At 40.0% G+C, this 27,713-nt stretch overlaps 1 protein-coding gene across 1 annotated transcript in view; it reads left to right on the forward strand.

Annotated features, from left to right (window-relative positions):
* Positions 1-27,713, forward strand: part of csmd2 (CUB and Sushi multiple domains 2) — a 391,624-nt gene that overhangs the window by 26,457 nt on the left and 337,454 nt on the right. Inside the window, exon 2 of the mRNA XM_072676048.1 lies at positions 4,218-4,434. Within this exon, the coding sequence (XP_072532149.1) occupies positions 4,218-4,434 (217 nt within the window). The remainder of the gene's footprint in view (positions 1-4,217; positions 4,435-27,713) is intronic.

A 27,713-nucleotide genomic window follows, 5' to 3' on the forward strand; every position in this document is an offset into this window, starting at 1 on the left:
CTGTGGTCTCCTATATTGTAGAGAGAGGTTAGCTGCCACAGAGCTCTGTACAGTCATAAAGGAGTGTGTGTCCAGAGGTCAAATGCTCCTTTGGTGCTGGTCCATGCTCACTTTACTCCAGATAGACTCTCCCTCAGGATCAGGTGAAGACATGATGGATTGTTTTCAGCTAGCACATATTTTCTGGCCTTGGACGATGTTGCCCTTTTTGCACCAGTCTGAGATCAGTTGTAGGGGAGCATGAGGATTGGTGTTACTAGTATTACAAATAAGCCTCCAAAGAAAACAGTGAGAGAACAATGAACAATAAATATATACCCCCCCCCCTCATAGAATTGAAAACAGTTAACAATAATTGTTTATAAAATTAAGCTTTGTGGTCAATAATAACTTTACTGTTGAATGCCAACAGTACCCAGTCTATGGGATAACAGAATACCTACACATACCATCTACAGTAGCTTTTTTGACACCCTAAATCCATAGACATTAATGTGAAGTTAGTCCTTTTGCTGCTTTGGAACACTGCAGTTGCTGTGGTTCCTAAATGCTTCCACTGTTCAATAATACCGCTCACAGTTGATGGTGAGATATCTTGGAGGGAAGAAATATCACCAACTGACTTGTTGAAATGGTGGCATCCTATTATCAGTACCTATTTCACCTCTTTAGAACTTTTTCTTTCACTAATGTGTGGAAAGTCAGATTGCATGGCCAGGTGGCTTGATTTTCTACACATGCGGCAATGGGACTGAATGAAACACCTAAATGTAATGATTAATATGTGTGTCCCAATACCTTTGGTCATATGTGTATCTGAATACATATTGTCGCTGTCATGCAAAAACCTCTCCAAAATGGCAACTTTACAGGAGAAGGAAAAAACAACTTCTAAACTTTCAATAGAAGCCAGTGGAAAAAGCTTTTGGAGCTTTTCTATTGGTCCATTCATCATAATTAGTCAGTTCTGATGTACAACAACTGACAAAAAGTGACAAAAGTCAAAAACAGAGATGCAAGGTTTTTGTAAGACAGTGGCGATATACATATATACACATTCATGTATGCCTCATGTATCATACATATAGTCCACTCTTATTTACCATAATTTACTCTTGCACTCTGTTCCATGTATGCACAATAATACTTTACTAAAACTTTTGCACTTTTTATTTGCACAATGCTAATATTTGCATTTCTGGTAGATGCTAATTGCATTGTCTTGTACAGAGCAATGCCAATAAAGTCTATCTATCTATCTATATTTCACAAAAACAAAAAAAAAAAACAGGATATATATAAACTGTAGTGTAGTAGTGCAGTGTATATAAACATATACACTGCTTACAAAACTACTGATTTAGCTTATCTAAGAATTACGTGTTCACGGCCTAAAATTCTAATTGACACACATGATCGACACCCCTCATTTTCTGTCTGTTGAGTTTTAATTAGATAAAAAATAATAATAATGTACAAAAATAGGTCTCTGGGACGTAAACAACAGGAAAGTTAAGCCAGTACCAACAGAACATGAGGAGTGCTTGTCCTTGTAAGAAATATTACCCTCTTCTCCAAGTAGCATTTAAGTTCTTTATGCCAAGCTGGAGAAAAGCCAGATTTGTTTGTGTCAAGGGTGCTTTTTATCGCGGACGCCCTGACTTTTTAAATATCTGCGAGTGTCGTCCTCCAAATCATAACTAGTCCGTTCCATTATAGTTTGGAAGAGCACACAGCATTTCCCTGACGGCCACGAGAGGATTATCTAAATAGCACTCCGCAGGATTTTTAGTCAGAATATTTTTGGAAAGAATTTCTCAGATTGAAAAATGCCCCAGGTTTTCCTCCCTGTCGTATTTTTCACTTAATTATTGGATTCCATGCTGGGGACAACGTCAGCCCTTTAGAAGCCTGAATTCTAGTCCTGCTGGGACATTAGTTCAGAAAAGTACCTTGATTGTGTGAATGACAGAAGATAGATTTGCATATGTCATTGTATTTAAAACCGACACAGGCCTAATTGCTCTAAACTTTAACGCTTTAGAGAATTACCTATTTATTATTATTATTTACTTTTTTTGAAGTGCCATACAGCCAGAACATTTTCTAAAGATAGATAACAGTCCATCTTGTTTAACTCCTTAAAAAGTCTATGGGCTGCCAGCGGGGCTGCCAGTGTTATTACATCTTCTATTACCCAAGAATGGCCCCATCGCTTTGTACAGACGTCCCTGTAGTTACTGAGTAATATGCTGTAGTGTGTAATAAGCTTTGGGGTATTAAAGGGTTAATGTTCAAGCACCTTAGCACAGAGAAATGTGTATGATATGTAAAGACATTCTCCTCCATTTGTTTCCAGGTTTGTCTAGAATGTGCGCTTTGTCAGCCACAGATGTCCACATATTATGCATTCCTAATTCTGTGTTAATCAACCTCTATTGAAATTCAGATCCACTTAAGAGGTGAACAAAAGGTGTAATTATATTATAAACAGTTTTAGTATTCTGCCGCTTGTTATTATTTTTTTTTTCCTCACTCCACATTGTGGCATTCATTTAAAACCTCATTTGAATGAAAAGGCTACTTTTAAGTTCTGCAGTATTAAGGATTAAGGTGCTGCTATTGTTCCTGATTTCAGGGGATTCTCGGCCCCATTGTCCACATGTTTGTCATAGCTATTCAATTATGGATGCCAGGTTGCCTTGTTGGCTTCACAAATGTTTAATTCCTTTTGAACGTATTACAGTAATCACCATAAATGTGTGTGTGTGTGTGTGTGTGTTTAAAAATAAGAAGATTATTTAATTGGTAATTATTTTAGGAGCAAATACACTTACACACTTATGCCATTCTTTGTCTTGTCGCTTGAAGGTTTTAATTTAGGTAGACAGTTGCCACAGGAAGTACAGAAATATACATCAGTATTGTAATGTAGGGATGTACTGTCCTCCACCTCCTAGAGCATAGACACTACATTTTATTGTCCTATTATGCACATACAGTAATGTGTTGTAAAGATGTAACACTTAAGTAATTTACGGTAACTAATTAAGTAATGGCCTGTGCTGTGGTCTTGTACTGCACTGTCTAATCAGTAAATTTATCCTTGGGGTGTACACTCACCAAGCACTTTATTAGGAAGAGCTGTACACCTACTTATTCACGCAATTATCTAAGCAGCCAATCGTGTGGCAGCACTGCAATTCATAAAGTCATGCAGATACAGGCTAGCAGCTACTGGTAATCTTCACATCAGCCATCAGAATGGAGAAATGACACCATGTCACAAAGTTAAGAAGATTTGAAGCATGGAAGTAGTGAGAAATCTGTACGTTTCCAGCATCTTGTGGAATCCATGTCATGAAAACATGTAGCTCTTTTGAGAGCAAAATAAGTGCTTACTTATTGTTTATACAGAGTTAAAAATAAACAGAGTTAAAAAAAAGACCCCAAATAGGGTCTTCTGCCCTAAAAAAGGAAATGTTGAAAATGAGGGAAAACACAGCACATCATGGGATTAAATGACAATTAATTAAAAGTGTGGGTACAGATCTGTCCAGAGCAAGTAATTTAGGCGAAGCTTTCCTCTGATGGATGGAGGCTCACACCGTTATTAAAATTTCTCATTGGGAACGATATTTTACGAGTGGCCATTGACAACTATGCAAAAGAGAAGTGCAATTAATGCTGAGGGGAGTCAGAGCTGTGGGCAATAGGAAGCTATTAAAATTACTGGCATTAATAACCAGCGTTACCCCTCCCTCTCTCCCTGTCCTACTCGCTTCCTGCTACAGCGTTACTGTGGGAACAGCTTATTGACCACTGAAGCACAGGCAGTTGACAATATGGGCATTTCACATACTTACGCTCCTTTAATTGACTGTCTAATGATTTCACACTGATTCTTTGAATTAAAAATTAGCGCTCTGTGTTGACTTTTAAGGAAAGCGGTGGTGATAAATGTCATTATGCATGGCTGGTGGGTGTGTCTGTAGGTGGTCTAACTAGCAGTATTTAATCATGTAATGCTTGCCCATCCACTTACAGTGTTCTCATTATCTGTGGAAAAAGAATAGCTGGCATAGGCCTGTACTATGTGGTTGATGTAGGCCTGTGATGTTTCAGTTTCAGTATGTGCTTCATTATTTACACCTATTTAATGACCTTGTTTTCTCTCTGTCTTTCTCTTTCTTTTTCTGTCTCTCTTTACCTCTCAGCTCAAAACTGCAGTTACACACTATATAGTCCGAATGGGACAATAGAAAGCCCTGGATACCCTTATGGATACCCAAACTACGCCAACTGCACATGGGTGATTGTGGCACAGGAACACAACCGGATACAGTTGGTATTCCAAGGCTTTGCCTTAGAAGAGGATTTTGACATACTCTCTGTCTATGATGGGCAGCCAAGCCCTGGAAACCTACGGACCCGGTAAGCAGCCCTGTTTCCATTATCATTACTTGGCAAACACATGCTATATCAGATCTCGCAACTAAATGATTTTAGAAACAATGCAAGAGACATTACATGTTCTGTCTTGCCCAGGTTTACTTGCTGTCATAAGAAAGCATGCACTGTTCTCTAGATTCATCTGTTATATCTTGCGTTTCCTCAAAGAACAATGTTGTATAATGGCCTTTTTATACTGTCCAGCCCTGATGTCACATTTTGTACATATCTGAGCGTTGTGTGTAGTGTTTTGTATTAGGCAAGAGTCCTGCAGTGCAAGTTCCACATTTGCTTTAGCCAGTTTTATATAGTTTTTTTCATCCCAGTGTTGTTCATAGCCAATTTTGACCTAATGCTGGCCTTCTTCACTGCATGCTTGCGTTGTGTGGCCAATGAGAAAGCCTTAGCCCAGGCTAGCTACTCCTTTCTGGCCTAACAGACCCTCTGCACTGCTAACAATGAGGAGACTGAAACAAAACTCAAGCTTCATTCTCTCTTCATAGTCACTGTGACAATGCATGATTTCATGCTGAGCATAATCAGGAAGTGCAAATCCGCTGCAGATTTAGTCAATGGAAAGGTTTTTACTCATTCTTTGCAGTTATTCTTAACAGCTATGACTAGGCAGTTGCTTTCCTGATGGTGTTGTATGTTTTTTCTCATTTTATATGTATTGTGAGAGACAGTAGCATTGGTTGAGCCTGATCATTCATTGGCATGTTACCCTTTATTACTGCAAACCGCTTTCCTAGAAAGGCTTTTTCTCTTACACTCTGAAACATTGTCAGTGACTCAGTGTGCCGCTGTGTTGTTTCTTTCACCTTTTCCCTTCACCCCACATTTATGTTTGTGCCCTGTCATGAACTGCCACTTTTAAAAATAAGCATGTAGTGTTAAATTAGGAGGCTTCGCACTCACACACTCCGTGGAAGGGACTATGTTAGTCTCGGTAAAGGATTTGTACTGGTTGCTTTAAATTAGATTTTTTTTCCTGTTGGTGTTTATAATATGTATTTGAATCAAGGCTTAACTGGGTACACGAACACTCAAAAAAGTTTAATCAATCAAACTGATTGATTGATTAAACTTCAGCATTGTTTAGTAAAAGTACAAGGCAACGATTTAGGACACCCCATGATAACCTGCGTCTTTTAAAAATATATTTTAAAAAATGATCCTCACTTAATATTAAGAGATAAAGGTGGGAAAACTGAACCAATAAATTCTAATACCTGGTATTTCCCCCTTTGGCTGAAATACCTTCAGTTAGACATTTCCTATAATGAGCTACCATTCTCTGACATCAACTAGGAAAATGTTTTTTCCAACTCCTCCATGCAGAAATCTTTCAGCTGCTTTCAGCTTTAGTTTTTAGACAGATGGTCTCACAAATTTTCTCAAGCGTTGTGTGATACAGTAAAAAATACTTAGTGATTCTATGTTGGAAAGATCTCCAGGATCTACTGCAGAGAAGCAGCACAAACCCATGATATTTCCACCTTCATGCTTCACAGTTAATATGGGTTCTTGTGCTTAAATGCTGTATCTGGTTTTCGACAAACATCGCCTATCACTGTGTCTAAATAATAAACTTTGATTCATTTGACCAAAGTACTAGTCTTAGTTTACATGTTCTTTAGAAAACTTCTGGCTGCTCTGAAGTTTTTGTTTTGTTTTTTACAGCAAGGGTTTCTGTCTTTCACACCTCTCATGAAAATCTCTTTCTGATGTTACTTTGACTCAGCTGTGGCAAGAGCTACCTATAGTTTCCCCTGATGAAATTTTAGAATTTCTGGAGACTTCTTTACACGTCTTGTGTTCTGCTGTTGGACTGGACTTGCTATGACTGTCTGACCTGGCCATGTTGGCAGTCGTTGCACTTGTAAATGATTTAGCGGACAGCAGAACTACTGATTTCTGAGATCTTTTTAAATCCGATCCCAGACTTTATTCATCCACAACCTTTCTTAAGCCTTCAGAGAGCTCTTTGGATCTCACCATGGTAAAACCAGTCACTGTACTAATCAGGAGCAAACCAAGCTAAATGTCTGAGGTTTAGGTAAGACAGGCTCCTCCAAAACCCCCTCTAATTATGTTCTAATCATTTGCAGCTAATGTGCTGCATCTGATTCTAATGTTGTATTAAATGTGGGGGTGTATAACTTTTTCCACAGCAGTTTTATTCATTACATTTTACAAATGATTTTTAAACGACATTTCTTCAGTCCATATGTTTCAATATACTAATATTGAATATATAATAAATATATATATGCTGTGCCTTCTTAACAAAATGAGAGGTGTTGAATGTCCATGAGAGGTCCTCAGAGATGTGGACGTAGAGGAACTTGAAGCTGGAAACAAGCTTCACGGTCCTGTTGATTTAAACAGGAGAGTATGTGCAGCCATTCGTTTTCCTATAGTCCACAGTGAGCTTTATGGTCTTCTCAATGTTGAAGGAGAGATTGTTGGTTGAACACCAAGCTGCAAGGTGCTGGATGAAGAATTGTGTAAGATTTCCCCTTTGTATTATCTTTCAAAACACAGCAAATGGTAATTGTGTTCTGGAGAATATAGCTACCAGATAAACAGAAATAGTCTTGATAGAGATTTTAGACAGGAGGTGGAGGCGAATATGTCATTGAATGAGGTGGTAGTGGTGGAAGGCTGGATATTTGTGCAGTATGGATGTGTAGCTTCTGTTTGGACATCCAGACATAAGTGGGAGTGGGTTTGTTTATCTGTTTATTTGGATGTGTATATAAAGTCCATCTTATCCCATCTGTCACTATGCACAGTTTCTCAGCTTACCCTCTCTCCTGTCCATCAATGAAACCACCACACAACCACCATTTATCAGATATTATTTGGCTGGTGGTCTGTTCTCACTACAGTAGTGGGGCTGACATGGCAGTGGCATTTTGTTTTTGTTTTTTTTACACTATGTGCACTCATTGACCACTTTATTAGACACACTTACATTTCGAGTACACCCTAGACTGCAGTTCATGGTTTTCCACAACCTCTGCGAGTCATCCTCAAGAACGTCATCATCAACCCTGCCATGCCTGATGAACTTGTATTAGCGTAACACACTCTACCCTGCCTGCCACTATCATGCAGTGCTAAGAATGGGCCTCACTCGATTAGTGTCAGCTCAGTGGAAGTCTCTTTCCATTGATGGACGAAGTAGAGGATGAGGAAGTCATGCAGCAACACAAGGACTATAGTTAGTAATTTGGAGCCTACAAAGTGCATCTGTGTGGTACCTGATAAAATGGCTAATGAGTTTAAAGCAGCATTATGCAAGAATTGGTATTTCTTGCACCTAGTCTCACCCTGCTGTTAGGGAGTGTATTTTGCACCTTGAGCCACCCTATTGGAGATGCTTTACATGGCATTTCGGGACAAGTTGAGAAATACCGATCCATCACTGAAAGTGAAAAAAGCACATGGACTGATGTGGTAGAGTAATATTACAGGATTTGATACATATCATCAATATGACTCATGATATTTAGTGTTGCACAGTTCACAGTTCAGAGTCAGTAGACCCTCACAATGATTTTCAGCTGTAATTTAAATAATGCTGCTTTAAGTACTATATATATATATATATATATATATATATATATATATATATATATATATATATATATATATATACAGAGGAACAGTGTGTAGATATTATAGCTGAGGGCACATAAGGTATTTCTCATTTTTATTCTCAGCAGTTCATTTCTGAAAGCAATAAAAAGTCTTATGAAGCAACGCAACAGTTATGAGAACTAATAAAACACTTGTGCCAGTGTGCTTACATTTGTATTTGCATGTATGCGTATGCATGTGTATGTAGATTAAGGCTACTGCATGTTCACAACTCTTTAGACCCTTCTTATTAGTGCGTCCATGTGCATTATGGTACACACACTGCTGACACAAGTGTTCTGATCCACACTTAGATGTTGAATAAAGCCCATGGAGCAGCTGCACATGAGCCTAAGGTCATTATGCCCAATGCTAAGCATTGATTAGAGGAGTATAAAGCCCTCCTGCATTGGGCTCAGGAGCAATGCACTTGTGTTCTATGGAGTGATGGAGCTTCATCCAATACCTTTGGGATGAGTTGGAGTGACGTTTGATCAATAATTAATCATCCTACGTAAGACCCTGACCTTACTAATGCTCTTGGGCTGAATGCAGTCAGATCCTCACAGCAATGTTTCAACAATCTAATGGAACATCGTCCTCAAATAGTAGATTTTGGAAGAAACATTGGTTTAGCAGGGGTCCACAGACTTTTATGTCATATGTATGTGCGTGAGATGGAAGTCATTAGCATTTCTTATGGCCTGAACTAGCCTTCACTTTAGCTTGTCTTTTTAAGTTCCTGATGTTTTAGTCTTCAGCACAGAGAGTGTGTTAAAATGGCCTCTCTGTTTTTAAAGGCCGTAGTCTGAGATGTTTCAGCTCCGTAACAGACCAGAGGGCATTTGGTGAGTGAGTCTGCTGAACACGCTCTACTCTCTACTCTCTGTCATATCAGCTGACACAGATCCTCCATGTTGTGGGGTGAAAGAGTAATGCTGGCCTTCTGCGGGAGCTCTAAGTGCCCCTGCTGACTCGTGCCTTTTGGCGCCACTTGCGCAGCCGTGACCCTGAAATATATATATGCTCATCCGCTTTGTGTTTCAGGACCCAGCCAGTCTGCTCTGTGGAAATGGAGCACCTTTTGACATGTGCACGCCTCTACTTTGGTGGTGGTTTCATGGAGGGTGACGTGAGCAGCGAGTGAACTTTGTAGGGACAGATTTTTAGCTGGAGGGAGTAGACCAAATGAGAAGCTGCTGAAGCATGCCATTACGCACAGCTCGGCCTCTGTACTGGCCTGATGAGAGACAGTTGTACAGCAATATGAGGTTTCTCTTGTTGAAATTTACTGATGTTTACCTGCATGGACCATGGAATATACAGGCATGTTTGATAGGAGGCCACTGTATGGCAGTCACTACTTTGCTTTCAAGATGCTCACAAAATTCATTGGTTATTGTGGTGTAACAGCTTGTAGGTCTCTGATCTGTATGAATCCACCCACCATGGTGTGGTAATCATATGAACCACAGATTGATCACCATAATTTCATAGTGTGGAATTCAATTTCACTGCTGCTGTTGCTTTTTAAAGTTAAATAATAATAATAATAATAATAATAATAATAATAATAATAATAATAATCATCATCATCATCATCATTTCCTATATCTGATGAGAATATAGATGCAGAGTTGCAGTGAAAATATACATACAAAGCCACTGTATGTCATGTAAATGTAGCATGTGGCATGTGGACAAACCTGTTATGATATGTAGACACTGTGCTACCTGAAAGCCATATGAGATGGAACGGTTGATCAGCTATTTGTTGTTTAGCCCATTATTTTTTCCATTCACCCAACTTAGCTGATCCTGAGAGCTGATCATATGATCCATATTTCACAAGTTAAAGCAACCTTATGTCGCATTTATACCTTCAAAATCATGGTGATGCTCCACTGACCTGTAAGCAGCCTCAATCGTGGCTACTCTGGGCTCGGGACACACTGCTAACTGCACTATGTAAGAATTATGTGAGAATTATGTAACCCTGCACCACCTGGGTCATATTTGTGCAAAATCCTATAAGATTACTGCCTCAGTTCACATGCTCCTTTTACTTTCAGTGACAATTCTGCATCTCTTGGCTTGTTCAGAAATGTATGTGTAAAGCATGTCCTTTGGGGGTGGCTCAAAGCGCGAATTACACTGTAGGGGGAGTCTGCACTGTCACGGTGCATTCTGATAAAAAACATGTCTTCATAGTTGACTCAAACTAGGCTAGGGCTAATTGTAAAATTGTGACCAGGCCTCATGGGGGAAGCAAAGTAAAGGCTTTTTACACAACTAACCTGATACCAGTACAGAGTACATCACTTAACCTGCAACCCCTGTACATAGCAGAACTAGCAAAGATGATTGGCAACACAAGTCCACAATTGGTTGTCTCTATATGTGACAATGGGAACACTTCGAGCATGGCAACACATTTGAAGATATTTGTCTCCGCTTTTTTCTATTTTGCTGATCCAAAAATCTGATCTGATCTGTGACCCAAGAAAAGTGATACGATCCGAACCACGCGTTGTGTAATGTGCCACCCCTAGTAGATTGCTTGCAGATAACACTCTGTATTTAACCAACCACAATGATGTGTAAGCCAATTATCATCTATTTTTAGTAATGAAGACCAGAGCAGCACAATGTTAAGGGTCTCTTTCATTATGGTTTCTTAACAGTCTAGGACTTTTGCACAGTGCTGTTAATCATCATTGCAATACTGGCCTTTGCAGTACAACGATCACAGAGGACTGGAATGTGTAGGAGACCTTTGTGTTTTACTGTGGGCTTTGATAAGTGGGGTAATAAAAACATATATTAAGATATATGTACCTGACAAATATGAATTTTACACAACCAATAGTCTAGTAAAAGCTCTTTGGCCCCCATGTGGCCTGGCAGTTGAATGCTTGCCTGCATTTGCCAGGCAGATGGCTTATATAATGTGCTCATATCATATTGTATCACACTAAATGAGCGAGCCCGTAGCTCATTGCCGCCAGCATCTTTTTGGATGTAGTCTGATATGTCACCGATGATTGGGTTCATCAGGTCATCTATCTCTGGAATCAAACATGGCATGCACTTTTCGAAAATGGAAGAGCCTCTGAGTGCTTTGTATGATGGAAATCTTTTCCAATAAACCTGCCTCTGTCTGTGTGTGTGTGTGTATATGTGTGTGTAAGTTGGAGAATGAGGGTAGGGTTTGGTAGGAGCCAGGTGAGGAGTAGTGGCCACTCTGTTTAATTGCTCTTATTTATTTGTTTAACCCCAGGTTGAGTCCCTTGATGATATATAGCCACTCCTCAGCCAGCTTTTACAGAGGCATAGCTTGGACCCGGACCATCCAATCCCATTAAATCACACTCTGTCATCCCCCTCTCTGCTAAACCCCCTTCCTTCCCCCTGCTGTTCAGCTTAGCCTAAAGTTCTAGCCATGATAGTACCCAGTGTGTTTGATGCACATTTTAATATATATATATATATATATATATATATATATATATATATATATATATATATATATATTCAATGGGACAATGCAGTGTTTTTCAGTACACACATAGTATAGATACACTGTAGGACTATTCTTACACTCTCAGAAATAAAGGTGCTTCAGGTGGTGCTTTGAGGGATGCCACAGTAGATTCCATGAAGAACCATGTTTGTAAAAGAGATGAATCTTTTAAATATCTGAAGGACCTTTGTATCCTAATGTAAAGGTTACCAATATAAAGTTATTGGGACACCTGCCTCATCATTGTTTTTTCCATAAATTATAGAGTCTGAAAAAGAGTTTATCCTGTTGTTGGAGTAGCTGTCTCTACTGTCTAGGGAAGCCTTTCTACCAGAATTTGGAGCATTGCTGTCGGGATTTCATAGCTTTTTGTGATCAGAGCTTTAGTGAGGCCAAGATGTTGGATGATCACCACCTCACCTCATCCCCAAATCCCCAACTCATCCTAGAAGTATTGGATGGAGCACCATCATACCAGAGAGCACAGTTCCACTGCCTCACAGATCAATACTGGAGGGCTTTATACCCCTCTAGCCCACACCTGGCATTAGGCATGGTGCCAACAGGTTTATCTGCTCACAGAAGTACTACTCAATACTTCTCTACAGGGTCTAGACAAGCTGTGTGCATATATTTCTACATCCGTGACAGCAGCTTAAAGTAGCTGAATGCATTCATTAGAAGGGGTGTCCACAAACATTTGGACACATTGAGCATGTGTGTCTGATAGATATGAACTGCTAGGCTAGTGAAAGCTATTGGAGAATGAGGTATGGCATACAGTTGGATGTATAAAGTGCAGAATGTGCAGAAGTGAATACACATATGGACGTATTATGCTTACCGTGCTTATTATACACTGTAACATCATAATAACAAAAGTTTTACTTTGTCTGTACCATGCAGACTTAGCTTACACAGTTTTGAAATCACCTCATAGCCCATTACTAATGCATGAGTTCAGAATAGGGTGAGTTAAAGCTAGGAACATATTGAACGGAGTGGTGGAGGGGTTCTTCAGGACAGGCACTGAGTTTGAGGGCTGTTCAAATTATAAGCTGGCTTTCAGGCTGGTACAGTGATATCCTAAAAAAAAGAAAGTGTAGCAAATGAACAAAGCTTCACTTCAGACAAATTCAAGGGCACTGTCTCTTAGAAGAGCCTTTGTTGTTTGGGATAATACAAAGATATTAAAACGCCCTCTAGATAGGATCACCTCAGACACCTCTGTGCAACACTAGAATATACACTGCCTTTTAGATGCAGACACTCATGTCTGTGATAGTTTTGACATTGACAGGGAAGTCTGTTTGTATTCTTGTACTACTTGCCAGATAACAGTGATGTGAAAAAAGGAATATAAAATAATATAATTTTGCTAAAAAACCTATCCTGCTTCATACCTTTCATTTTAAGGGTTCATACCATAGGAAACCAACTTATACTTGCATTGTAAACTAAGTACTGATCATATGTGGACAGCCTGTTTGGAAAGCCAATGTGTTTGCATTCATATTGAAGCTATGAATGCAACTCATTCGGACTGCTTACCGAATGAGGAACAATGCAGGCGCAATGTGGAAGGATCTCTAAAGCCACAACCATCAGCCATAACATTAGCGCTGAATATTGAATAGGTTCCCCGGTTGTGCCACGACCACAGTTTTGACCATTTGAGGCATGTACTCCACAACTAATGACTGACCCAGCCACCTAGCCATTCCAGTTTGGTCCTTGTCAAAGTGGCTCAGGTTCTAATGTTGGTCATGACTGCTCACTTGCTGCTTAATATATCCCACCTCTTGACAGATGCCACTATAGATGAAGATAATCTGTGTATTTCACTTTACCTGTCGGGGGTGCTAATGTTTTGGCTGATCAGTGTATATTCCAGCTGGTTGGCAAAAAAAGGAAATGTGTCTTGGGATTATACATTAATGTACAACAAACCGAAACCACATATGGCATAGTCTTAAGTGGAATTTGAAGTTCTCTGTAATTGGAGTTATGACGCAAAGCTGAATTTTGGGAGAAGGACCACTCAGTGAACTCCTCCTCCTGGCCCTTAAGCCCCTTATATAACCCTGCTTTTCAGTCCAACAAATGTTGCATGACTTTACTGCCAGGTGTAAACAGGCTCAATGTGTCATGAATGTGTTACCAGCAAATATTCATCCTTAAAAGGTTAAAGGTATGCTGACCTCTTACCAGCTCCAAGGTTTTGTCTCTTTGATGGCTGTTTAGAGCTGATGGTATAGCATATAATGAGGCCAGTGTACTGTTGGCTGCATTGAAGGCTGTGACTCATTAGCTAATACCTCTTCTACAGTTATTGATTGCTGAGTGAATACTCTGGCCTCTGTTCTGTTGCCAGTAGACAGGAATGAGGTGATGATGAGCAGGGAGGTGTGGCTGGTGATTACCAATCCTCTACATTCACTCCGTATGTGTGTGGAAGCTTTATTTTTTTCTCTCTATGTAAGAGGCTAGCTCATTAGATCAATAGCCAAGCTGTATGTTTAGGGTTGATCGGTCTTTAGCTAGCATGCTCTAACTCACGGTACTCTGGGCATATAAACATTGTGAGCTTGTTGCAGTCTGTGGTGGATTGGTAGAGTGTAAACAGAGAGAACACCACATGCTGGAATTGGACAGCTAAGCAAACCTCTTGGGTTTTTACACATAAATCATCTCTCGCTCTCCTTCTCCATACCTTTCCCTGTCCCTGTCTACCACTTGTCCTATAGGGTGATTTATTCCTTCCCAGTTTCAGGTACTTGATGGAGATCTCTCCACTTATCAGCGGCAGTAAAATCGACAGTGCCGTATAAATGGAAGAGACAATTTTACCCACCACCTCCTCCCCCTTTCCTCTGCTTGATGTTGTTTGTGAGAGAGTGGAAGCTGGACCAATCACTGTCATTATTACTGATTATATCAAAGAGAATTCATCAACAGTTCACTCCGGGGACAATCTGACACAGCTGATTCTGGATGTAATCAAGCTCAGTTCATTGGTTTTAGGTCAGGACCAGCACAGCCAGCGGGCTTTAACGGTTCTCCTCCTTCTCAGTCTGACGGTGGACATTACTGTTATTGCTGGGAGTTGTGCAATGAGAGAGAGAGTGTGTGTGTAATGAATAATAAAAAACCCTGACATTTCGACCGCAAACATAACCTCTTCACCAGTCATCAAAGGTGAGAAATACGGGTAGCGGAGCTGAAGTGTGTATTTGACGCAGTAATCAGAGATAATAGTAGGCTTGGCAATGGCCATATTGTTTGCCTAGATGACATTTGAGTGTGGCTTATAATGAGGCATGGCATATTGCTTTAACCCTTTAGCCATCATGCGATTTGTTATTTTCCTTTTTTCTCAAACATTTATTTTTCTTTTTTTCCCCCTCAGAGAGAGTCAAAGTATGAAATGCTTTTAATGAATTACATGCACACCTCCAGAAGTGCAGTGAAGCGTCTCTTTAAGCAAAAAGTGATAATGGGCCTAATTGATTTGGTTTCTGGGTAATGAGACACCTGTAGGAGATGTCGGGGATGATTGAGGTTTGGGCTGGTGGGCTGACAGCGGTGTGCTTCAATCTCTGGGAGGAGAGAAGGATCTGTTAAATGTTTTTTTTTTTTTTTTTCTGTTAGTACTGAGCTCAGCGTGTATTTGATGCTTGGATGAAATATGTGATGCTTTGTGATATTCCTCACCTTGCCACTGAGGCAGCAAAGAAGGACACAGAGTCTGATGTGCTAAGCCTTTTGCCTTTGTGTGTCAGTTGTGGACAAAAAGGATGGATGTGTTATGGACAACACTGGCGCACAAGCCTTAAGCTGCAGATTATTGTAAAATTTGGAAGGATGGATGGTGCAATACATTGAAGAATGGGAAATATTTGACATGCTTTATTTGATTTTCCAGCATTAGCCACTTTGGCTGTGGTTGTGGTCTTCTACACTTTCTTAAACCTTAATCCAGGGAAAGACTTGGGAAGCGGGGTGTTAGATTTCAGAAAAATATGTTTTTACATGTCAATAGTTTGATTGACTGCTTCTCTAGTCATTTCGATTTTTCTTTTATAATAGGCTCATGAAAAAAAGATGGCCTCTGCTTGTATTGGTTGGTTTACGGCACTGCAACAGCTCACAGGAGCCAGGTAGCATAGCATAGACTTAATATATAAACCTTTTTTGTTGCTCTTCTAAAGTGTCACTTAAAGAAGTGTTTGTAGCACCTTTATTGTTATTAGTGTAGCTATTAGTGTTTTTCGCAATGTACCTAGAACATTGTAGTGTCCTCTTGGTGTGGTATGCTGCAGTCTAGATAAGGAAATAGTAGTCAGGTAAGCTTTTAGCCTAGCATTTTTTACTTCCTTGCACAACGCATTTGAGTTGACTTTTCCGGTGTAGCTCCTGTGTGAAGTAGTCTGATTTGTTTTTGAGAGAAAAACAAAACATTGGAATGAAGAGATGGAAAAAGCTAATCGGAGAGGGATTTAGCCTAGAACAGACAACCACATGCTTCCCAGGCTTTTGCTCCCTCAGCTGCTGTGTTTGAATTACTTGTTCGCAGACACTAGCACATAAGGTTCACGGTATGTTACTTCTATTTATCAAAGTTTATTATTCAAATGTGCCAAGGTGCAGTTTTCAGTTCCCGGGAATCTGTAACTTTAATGTCCTTGTTCATTGTACCACTGTTTTGCACCTCACGAGGAAGCCCATTAGGCAAGCTACATTGAATGATTAGCTAAAACTTTGGTCAATCAACATTCATTTTAGATGCATTTCACATGCATATTGTGTCTGCGTTAAGCTAGCACACCAGTCTGTACCAATCTTGACACTTGACACTTGCAACATAGAACACCACTGACCTAGAATCAACCCATCAGTTTAGGAAAAAGGAGAGTTGGGGTTTGAATACTAAATGATAAATGAGTTGTTTCTTATAGTGAATAAAGTAATCATCAGAATCAGAGCTGTAATAAGTAGTGAGATTTGCTTTACCTAGAAATCATGCAGATGTCATGACATCTGGAATTGAGTGCTCAGGATAAAATGCTTTAAGAAGGCAAGGCAGAAGTGTTCTATTCATTCATGTGAAAACGTGTACAGTATGTGGGGTACTAGGGTATAATGAAGAACTCCAAAGTTATCTCATATCTGTGTCTGTATTGAATATATAAAGAAATTAGATGAGTTCTGCAGTGTATTCTGAGGGGTAGAGTAACATGGAAATACAGCTGTGCTTGTTCATTTTTAATGAGCTTTTACTTGTAGAGGTTTAGTTCAAACTGATAGCTTAAAGTGGGTCATGCGGGTCTTGGATGAACTCCATAAACCCAGCTCTGGTAGGTGGCATAATTAGAAAAGTTTGCCTCAAGACAAGGACCACAAGTAGGCCTATGGGTTAAGTTGACTTAATTACACGGTTGACAAAGTGAGCAGTGATATTTGAATGAAAACATGTGGAAGATGCCGAAGTGCTGAGAGATGGGAGCCAGCGGAAGTAGCTGGCTAACACGATGCGTCTTCTGCACTGGCTAATTCAAAAAAGTAAAAGTGCTTCACCATTTAGTCGGGTATCGATGCTCAGTACAACTTTTTCATACCCTCATTTACCTTAAGTGTCCATTTATCCTGCTTAATGTTGTGTATTGTTTTGTTTATGTAGCACAAAGCGGTTGCACTGTGTCGATAAGCCAATATGGAGACGGCAAGGAGACAGAGATGAGTATAGGAGGTGAGCTAATGCGGGCTTCCACGGTGAACTCATTAAGAGCTAGGAGGAAGCATCTTCAATTAACTCCTTTAATTAAAGCACTTGTCATATTGCGGTGGTGAGTCGGGATGGTGGTGGAGGGGTCAGACGCTTTTTAATGAAGATGTAAGCGAGAGCCCCAAAGCCTGACGCAAAGCACACGAGATATTAGCCCCTTCTTCGGCACCGCCCAGCCATTCTCACTGGAGAGTCTGTATGGCTCTTGTTAAACTCTGTTGAGTGCCCCTTATGAACAAGAATAAACAGAAGTATATTTCCTCCATGCTCAATCAAATACACTACATGTCCAGATATTTTTGGACACCTCTTCTAATCAAGGTGTTCAGCTACTTGGATCCACTTGCATCAGTTGCATCCACTGCAGTAGAACTGTGTTTTCTGGGATGATGGCACTCCATCCAATACTTTTAGGATGAGTTGGGGAGTTAGGGATGAAGTAGAGGGGGTGATCATCCAACATCCTGACCTCATGGATGCTCTTATTGCAGAATGCAATGAAATCCTACCAGAGTAGGCAGGAAGGAGGGAAGGTAGTGGGGATTATGCTCTGGACACAAGCTGGGGTTGTGATTTTTGAGTAGGGCTGGGCGATATAGTAAAAATACCATATCACGATATATAACAACATTTACACTATACATAATATTTATCGTGATACACAGACTAAATACATCAGTAGTTACAGATTCTTAAAAACTGCTATTCAGATTCTCTCCCGTACTGCATACAGTGATTTTTATTCAACATCTGCTGCACATCATTTAATTAAACCAGTCTAATTACACTGGTTGTAATAAACGGTGCAGTTGATCAGTGTTCATTAAGCACTAACAATATCATCCATCCTTGTGTATCACTATAACCAATACGATAAAATATCGCCATATTGCCCAGCCCTATTTTTGAGGCGTGTTTTGCTAGAGGGCTGGAGCAGCATGCATCAAAAAAGGATATTATATTTATCTTTTTTATTTATATGAGCCAAACAGATCTATGTAGTATGCTATATAATTACAGATCTGTTAAATTAAGACATTTTAACCCGTTGAATCTTGGAAAATGCTCCACCCAGAGTGAGTACTTCAGGCATGTGCTGTTCTAGGCTGGGACTGTTACATAGCTTTGTGCCCTTCTTCCCAGTTCCCCAACAGACTGTGTCAGACTTATGGCCTTTATGGACTAGTATGGGTATATAACATCCAGAATGCATCAGCAGTGAGATGCCTCTACAAATCAATGGTGTACACAAGACAGTATTCAAAGAACTTCCGTTTCTGTTTTAAATAGACATTTTGACGAGTTTTCTGTCAGTGTGTACAGAGCGGTTATTCTCTTTGTCAGACTCATTTTCTATTTTGCTTGTACTTTTGCTCTCTGGTTAGGACCATTCCTTTGTTAGATGACAAATGTTTTTTGCCAAATGTACCGTGTTCTGCCTTGCAGTTTTTGACCTGGTTTGTCTTTTAAAGCTCGCTTTTGGATTGCGCATTTCTTAATGAACCTTCCGGTTTGTTTTACATCCAAGAGCGGCTGGTTTGTTCACCCAATATTTCACTTCAGCTCTACACATGAGCAGATGTGGAGGGTCAACAGGCTAGATGTGCAGACAATATAACATTGTGAATCCAGATTTTTTTCTCTCACATTTTGAATAAAGTGATGAAATTTAGTGTTGTATTCAGTGAAACTGACTGATATACATATCATATCATATTTTACATATACATGTTTTTATGTTATAATATTTTATAACTAACTAATAATAACTTTTTTAGAGACACAAATAATACAAAACTTACAGTGTGGCATAAAGCTTTCACCATGTTAACATGGCGCAGTATAACATTTTGTTATCTAAGCATTGTTTTTTAGATAATAAAGACACCATAGCAGTGTTTTTAAGTTCCAGATTTTTCACTTCCATATTAAAATTGCTACACGTTTAAAATACTTAATACCTATGTAGTGAGAGGGAAAGATAACGCAGGAGAACGAGGAGGAAGTTTCTCACCATCGGTCAACGTGTCCCCTCTGCCCTTTGCATCTAATAAGATCTGCAGCTAAACCTTGTTTTGGAGTTTATTAGAACTGCAGGACAGTGCCAAGGGAGAAAGCGAGAGGAAAGAAAAAAAAGTAATAAATTGATATACAAATAATGAAATTGCAGGCAGCCTCACAGGCTGAATGACTTTTGAAGGAGTCGGCCGAGGAGAAGGCAAAAAAAAAAAAAAAAAAAAGCCTGCAGTCTCCTCCCAAATCCACTCTCTGGCAATGAAGTCAACATTTGAATAATTAATCTGTGCTTGTGCAAGGGCCTCGAGCTTGAGCAGAGAGTGGAGAAGAGGGAGACAGAGCGGGCGGAGTGGAGAGAGATAAAAGGGAAGCAGACGTGTCCACAGAAAGGTGAATGAAAGGTAGATGGAAAGAAGGGCAGGAGAGAGCTAAAGGAGAAAAGGAAAGGAGGAAATTGTGTATAGAATGCTTCCGAATAGAGAAACGCATGAAGGCGTCCGCTTCGGCACCCTCACGTCTCTCAATCTGGGAACAGATGTGTAATTAAAAATCAATAGTGGAATGCTCTGCTCTAATGCAGATTTATTCGTACGCACTGCTTATCAGTATGAACTTGCTCCTAATCACTGCATCCTCCTTTGAGCTGTGCTTGCCATTGCTACTCTACACTCTGCAGTAAGAGACTACAGCAGAATCTCAACTCATCTAGCACTTTATTATCATAGCGAAATCTCCATATGCTATTGATTATGTTCAGCCCAATCAAAATGCTAGTGGCAGTAATGCTATGCACATTTTAATTAATCTCTAATTCCTTTTTTTTATGCTTTTGACTGCAGATAAAAATGGTTCAGGGAAAGCTAGAAGTATTGAGTCAGATGTTTATTCATATTGTTTATTTCACAAATACAGTCTTCTGCAAAAGTTTGGGTGTGATCAAATCCACATTTTGACACATTTGGCCTATTTTATTGAAAAGCAGTAAATAGTTAATAGTATTTGAACATAAAACTCACAATTTTGTGCAGAACTAAATTCACAGTTTCTAGCATTAAAAAAATCTAAATGTGTAGGCTCCTTACAGAGTCTGGACTCCATAACCCCTTTTTTGGCAGCTTGCAAATACCCTTTGTAGTTGTCTAAAAATCTTCCAGTTCCAGATGTTTTTTCAGCTCTTCTTTGCAGAAACCTTCGAATTCTGGGATATTCTTGGGTTGTCTTGGTGCATAGCTTGTTTAAGGTCTGCTCCCACATTTTCTATGATGTTTAGGTAACTTCCCAAAAGCTTCAGTTTGTGTCACTTCAGGTAGTCATGGTGCTTTTGAGCCTTCAGCTTCAGCCTTTCAGCAAATGGGTTGATATTTACGTCCAGAGTTTGTTGGTATACTATGCAAAACCAAACCATTCCCCCCTCAACCTGTGCAATACTGCCAATGCCACTGGCAACAGCACAGCCTCAAGGCTCTATTAATAGATTCACTCCCATGCTTCACAGTTTATGTAAATAAATGTGGTTTATTTTTTGATGATTGTGGCCAAGGAGTTCTATTTTGATTCCATCAGTCCACAGCACTTGTTTCCATAACCCATGCTTCTCTGGATGATCTGTAGCATACTTGAAATTTACGTTTTGTCATGACATCACAGGGAGATTTAATTTGTATGATTCTTCCAAGAACATTATGTTTGTGCAATAACTGCTGCACAGTGGAACATTGCACAACCCTCTTGATTCACCTGAGGTTCTTGGAAGTCACAATGTGGGGTGGGGGTGGTATTTGCCTGCCTTGACGGCATACTATCAGTTCTCTCAGAGAGTTTGCTTGGCCTCCTCATCTTGACCTCCACAGTTCCCCTGAGCTGCCATTTCCTAATAACACCTGCACTGCAGGAACGGAGATGTGAAAAAGTGTGGCAGTATTATCATATGACTTGTAGTCATTGATTCATTTTTGGATTTTTAAACGGTTGCTTAGAGGAGCCCATTGTTGCTGAGTGTTAGCACAAGGCTTGAAAAGTCAAAGAATGTAACAAGTTTGGGAATTTGATTAAGCTGACATTTTCTAATTACAGCTGGTAACATGCCTCAGGCCTGATTTGCTAATCAAGGTCAGAGACCTTGTCAAAACATCTTAGGCCACATTGATCATTTTAATGATTTTTTGATCACTTTTAATGATTTTTTACGTCGTGAAAGACAGAAAATAACTGGGCATTGTTTTTGTTTTTTTTTTATATTCTGTTTTATGTTTGATTAGCCACAGAGGCTGCTTACTACTTCTCCATTTAGAGAAGTGTGAAAGGTGCTCAACACTTTGCATTAGACTGTATACTAATGCTAATTCCTTGCACTTTAGTGTTGATTCGCTCTCTATCCCACCCAATGATGAATCCTTGAAAGTACCCGAAAAACAATCACAGCATGCTTATTTCACTCTATGTGACAGACATTTGCCCTTGAAGGCTGATGGTGAATGTAATTTCATTCTGCATTTGTGATGCATGTACAACACAAAGACGGCACCCTCGTTGGGTCAGCCTGGCTCTCTGGCTGAAGGCTGTTGAATGATGAGCGTGTGCAGTCTGCCGGCGTGCTAATAGTTGTCCTGCCATTTACCCTATTTGCTCCCCAGCATCAGTCACAGCCAGTGAAACTAAACAGTCACTTTCTGAACTTACATCTTCAGTTTTGGAGCATTTCCCAGACTGTTGCACCGATTAAGGGCAAATACTGCTCTTTTCCACCATCCATGTCAGTACTGCTTTATTTTTTTTCCAATTGCTGTTTTCATGAATATGCGTGACAGAAAACCCATGCTATCATGAGTTGCTAGCACATTTACATGTAGGAGCATTTTGTAGGCACACAACCACTACCACATTCAGCAGAGAAATGGAGCTACCATAGGACCACTATTGACCTCATACTTCTTGGGTGGGTAGATGTTTCAGGTTTAGCAACTTTGCTGGAGGTCTAAAACATGTCAGGTGTTGCTGGGTTGAGAATAGTCTGTGAACTGAAAATATCCAGCTGACCGTGGTTCTGTAGTAGGAAACTCACTGCGGTTAATGGATTGAAGGATGACTAACACAAATTGTGCATGAAGGTATACCACCTATGTGCTGTGCCTGGTAGTTACAGTCAGTAACTGTAAACCTACAAACCGCATCTATAAGACATGATAAAATGGCCAATAAGTACATGCACGTAAAACCTCATAAAACAGCAAATCAGTGTATATCATGGTGAATATTGCACTCTTACAAATAAAGGTGCTTTAAATGGTTATTTACACAAAGCCATAGAAGAGCCACTTTTGGCTCTAGAAAGATGGAGATTTGTTAGTGTGAATAACCTTTTAAAGGTCTATGGTCTTCTTTACAAATGTAAAGGCTCTTTATTACAGACAGTGGTTCTTTATAAAGATTGTAAGATTTCATTTGTAGGCAGACTAGTCAGTCTAGTCCTTTTAGATACAGATGTTCTGCACAGCTGCTTTGATTATATCACCCATTATAACATGGTGCTGAAGTGTCCCGAAGTCCACAATGCACTTACATTTACAACACAAATGCAGACATTTTTTAATGAGTTACATTTAATTGTGAAATCAGTTATGCCCCCCAGCTACTGTTACCTCTTTTCAACTCCAGTCAGAAGCTAATGTTAATGTTAGCCCAAAGTTATCTCACTAAGCCAGAAATCCTGCTCCGTTGTACAGTTTATCCTCCAGGTGCTGGTATTTGCAGGGTGGGGAGACAAGAGAAGAGAGTTGGTTAGTCTGGGCTGACAAGATGAGTGCAGGGGATCATTAGCAGCAATGCGAAAGGACTCCTCAGCCATTTTAGACCATTTATCCCCCTTGTGATGAGTTTTGCTACTGATCTCTCTTGGTGACAACTCATCATTTCTGCTTTTTTTTCTCGCAGTGCTTTTCCTGGCCTGAAAATCCCCCCAGTCTGATGAGCAGCGTATTATATCACTGCTTCCCTACATTCAATAATTCATGACTGTAGAGCTATTCTTCTTCTTTCCTCGTTCTCCACCATTCTCATTCACTAATCATTTAGTCTAGTTTAATGCATTAATAATTCTTCTCAGAAGTAGCTTTTTATGATATTTTGAGCACTTGCCTGTGCTCAGTGTAGCATAGTTTATCTGCTGAGGTACTAAGATTTAGTTTTTGTTTGCCTACGGTTCTTGTCCAGCTTTGAGAGAAGAAGTTACAATGGCATGTTTTGGGTATTCAGAGCAACAGGCAAATAGTTGAAACGCCTCATTCAAATGGACCCTTGGGGACAAATGACTCCACACATTATGAGAAACGGGGCCTAAATAGATATCACTGCCTAGCGCTTTATGTGAAGGGGCAGAGCTGTAGCCTGAAATTATAGTAGCCTCTGCAAATAAGAAGTGATGAGGGCTCTTTATATTTTCTGTTGGAGTGGAGCTGGGGTGTGATTTTGAGATGAGCCTTTTGCCTCCTGTTCATTAAGCTTTGGAGCTAGTTCTCTGGATCTCACACATCCACTGCTGTGAGGGGAAATGGGGGTGAAGAGGGTGTGGAGCTTGATTACAGTGCCCTGGCTGTTTTTTGGAGAGCCGCCTTCCACAGCCCAGTTTGTGTTGGCACTATCCAAAACAAATCCAAACAGGCTAATGAGGTACCACCGTAGAGATAAACTCTGAACCGTGGGCTTTATACGGCTCACAACTGCCAGTAAAAATTCCCTTTATAACACATCTCCCTGCTCAGTGCTATATGAAGGTATGTGGACCCTATACCAAGGTGCCACAGAAACTTCATCTTCATTTTGCAGGTTATTTCGATGTGTAGATTAAATCTGAAGGTTCAGTACTTCCAACGGCCAAGGCTGTCCCTTACAGCTTTACCCAGCTGTTGCAGGCAGATGGTTAGGGTAATGCTTGGCTGTTCGTTGGTTGGCCGTGTGTATTAGCTCTTCACTCAATGTGTGCACTTAAGTCAGATACATTACAGTAATCCAATCTCTAGCACAAAATCACTTATGGCACCCATTACCAACCATGATTGGCTTTCACCGGGAAGCCATCATCACTGCAGTAGCAAAAAATATCCCGGCACATTGCCCGGGCGTGTGGAATGTGCGGACCACGTGAATAAGTGTGTGTGGGGGACGTGAAGAGGTGTGAGTGTGTATTTATAGAGGCTGGCCGGAGGCTGGATATATGGGCTAGGAGAGGATAATTGGGCGGCACTCACCCCGGGCGTAAGCCACTTTGAGGTGCTCCACTGGTTGCCCCCCGGTCCAGGCTTCAAGGCCTTGAGCAGAGGAGAGTTACAGCCACGATTGTGTCCAACACAGCAGTCTGCACTGACAGCACTATCAATCGAGCCAACCTCAGCTAACTGTTCGGGTGGAGGATCATGGTGGAAATTGCTGTCTTCAGGTGGAGGCCAACTGTAACAGAATTTTCCTTTCAAAGGATTTGAACTCTTTGTAGCCAGTGTGAAGGAATGAGGAAATGACTCCTGCATCGTGTCTTCTGTCTGGAAGACTCTAGCTCCGCCTCTGCTCCTGGCTCTGTTCACTATACACATAGATGTTATCAGACATTATCAGATTTCAAACGTTATCTTGATTTGTGCTTAAAATGATTCCATAATTACTATTCCCTACCCTGGAGAATCAAGAGCACTATGTAAAACGCTTTTACTGGGTACAGAATTTGTGCTTGAAGTAAATAATTTTGCACAGTTATGTAGTCATTCTATTGCATACAATGCAGAGTCGCATGGGTTGCAAGGTTTACATCAAAACGTGTTCCAGTACATGTTACTGACTACCTGGTCAAAAATGCAATCCAGAAACCAATTCAGTAGATTACTGTAGAAAGTAATGTCATCTTATTGTCTTTCATTGCTTTGGACATGTCTTTTTACAGTCATAGTAAATGTAGAAAAAGTAGAAAAAACAATACAACAAGACAGTTTTACCTAACACAAGGATTCCATTAAAATAATAAAATAAAAAGAGAAACAATAAAAAAAAAAAAATAGTGGCAGATTGTCTTCAGGTGACAACAACGTTGTATTCTCCTCACTGAAAAGTCAAAGGGAGACTTTAACCCCTCTATCTACTCACTGTTATGAGTTTTCACACACAGCAAGGATGTCTGTAAACCCAGTCTGAGATGCTTTTGGAGCTACCATGTGTGGCGGAGCAGAGGACCAACTATTTATGGTGCTGTTGTTGGTGCCGTGACCCAACCATCTGGTGAGACAACATAGGTACAGATTTTCAGTTCATTAAATGAATGTTCCATTTTCACCATCTGAAAAATTGCCTTTGGTGTGCAAAAGGTTTTAATGTAGGTTTTGTTAGTTTGGAATGTGTGGCTTGTGTGTTTAGCTGTTTTTCTCCTTGTTTTTTTAAACCTATGTTTCTGGGTGCTGAGGTGCCAATTTTGACCCTGTCTACCTACTCCATGCCCTGCACTATGAACTATGGTCATGGTTACTGGAAAGAACCAGTAAACAGAATCTGCAAATACATCCTACAAGCTGGCATTTGTTACAAGCTTTACCTACACATACTGTCACTGTTACTTCCAGTCATCCCATTCACATTTGTACCACGGCAAGGGTAGAATATTAATAGGGGTGTAAGGGTAAACAGAAGTCACAGGTTTAGGACTAACTTAGGTTATAATTTCTTTTACACAGACAGTCATGCCAGTTACAGCTTGTTAGCATGTGATGTGTTAATTAAGCACTAAAGTGTGAACATTGGCATGTTCACAGATAACAGAACAGATACAGATAAAGAATAAAGATTTGTTAAAGAAGAATGAGTCACAGACGGTGTGTCCCAATTGCATACTAATTACTAATATTAAGGATGTAGTTTGCAGTATAGATAAAAGTGTCAAAGTATGCTTGAATATCCAAGATACATACTCAGAACCAGTTGTTTTTTTCAGTGTGGACACTATTACAATGCAATGCACAACGAAAAGCAAGGTACAACTCACGTCTGAAACCATTATAAGAAAAAATGGTGAATAGTGATGCAAGTGCAGCGGCAGTGGTGGCTGGAGAACTTGCAGAGAGTCACCACAATGGTTCATCACTTCTTGTTAGTATACAACAGATCAGTATATTAATATTTTATGTACTAACCTGCCAAACTCACACTAATAAGATTTGTGTATAGTCTATACCTTATCGTATAAGTGTCTAGTAGGCATCTGGGACGCAGCAGAGAGTTTGTGATTGGGTTGGGACAAACAAGGATACTACAGTCACCACTGTAGTTCCCACAATACTGGGCAAATTAAACGACTTATGGCTTTCCAGGTGGAATGCACACTTGTGAAATTACTGTATTTACTCTAATAGTGCATTCAGTTTATTCTCTGTGCGATGATGATGGCTCGATAAGAAAACACAGACTATTACATCACTAATATACTTACATACAGTCATGTAAAAAGACGAGGACACCCCATAAAAACCTTTATCTTTTTTATATAATTAAACATGTGGGCATTTGATCTTCATATTGGAAGATGGAGGGAATATAACTAAAGAAATGTCTTCAAGAAAAATCATTTGTAAAATGTAATGAATAAAAATACTAATTTCCTGTGAGGAACAGTTAGGACACCCAAAAATGGAATTCCTAAAATTAAAATCAGCTGAAGATGATTAGAACATCATTAGAGGGGATTTTGGAGGAACCTGTAGACATTTAAGTTCTTTTGCTCTTGATTGGTAAAGTGAGTGTTATTACCATGGTGCGATCCAAAAAGCTCTCTGAGGCTCTGAAGATGTAGAGGGATTTAAAAAGATCTCAGAACACTTAAAAATCAGCTGTTTCACTGTCCGTTAAATAATTTACAATAACAACTGCCAACATGGCCAGTTCAGGCCGTCATAGCAAATTCAGTCCAACAGCAGACCACATGATGCGAAAAGAAGCCTCCAACAATCTTAAAATGTCTTCACAGGATCTACAGGTCACTCCTGCCAGAACTGAAGTCAAAGTACAGCATCTAACATCAAACATTCCACACGTTTGATTTTCATGAGAGGTGTTGCAAGGAGGACATACTTGCTGTCAAAAAAACATCAGTGCAAGACTAAAGTTTTCCAGAGATCACATCTGCAACAATGTGCTTTGGACAGATGAATCCAAATTTGAATTTATTGGGACACAGTAACAGAGGACATTTGGCGTAAACCAGACACAGGATTTGAGTCCAAGAACCCATATCTCTGCAGTAGGGCATGGAGAGCTCTCCAA

This window comes from Salminus brasiliensis, chromosome 3 (genome assembly GCF_030463535.1).
Source record: "Salminus brasiliensis chromosome 3, fSalBra1.hap2, whole genome shotgun sequence".
Classification (NCBI taxonomy): domain Eukaryota; kingdom Metazoa; phylum Chordata; class Actinopteri; order Characiformes; family Bryconidae; genus Salminus; species Salminus brasiliensis.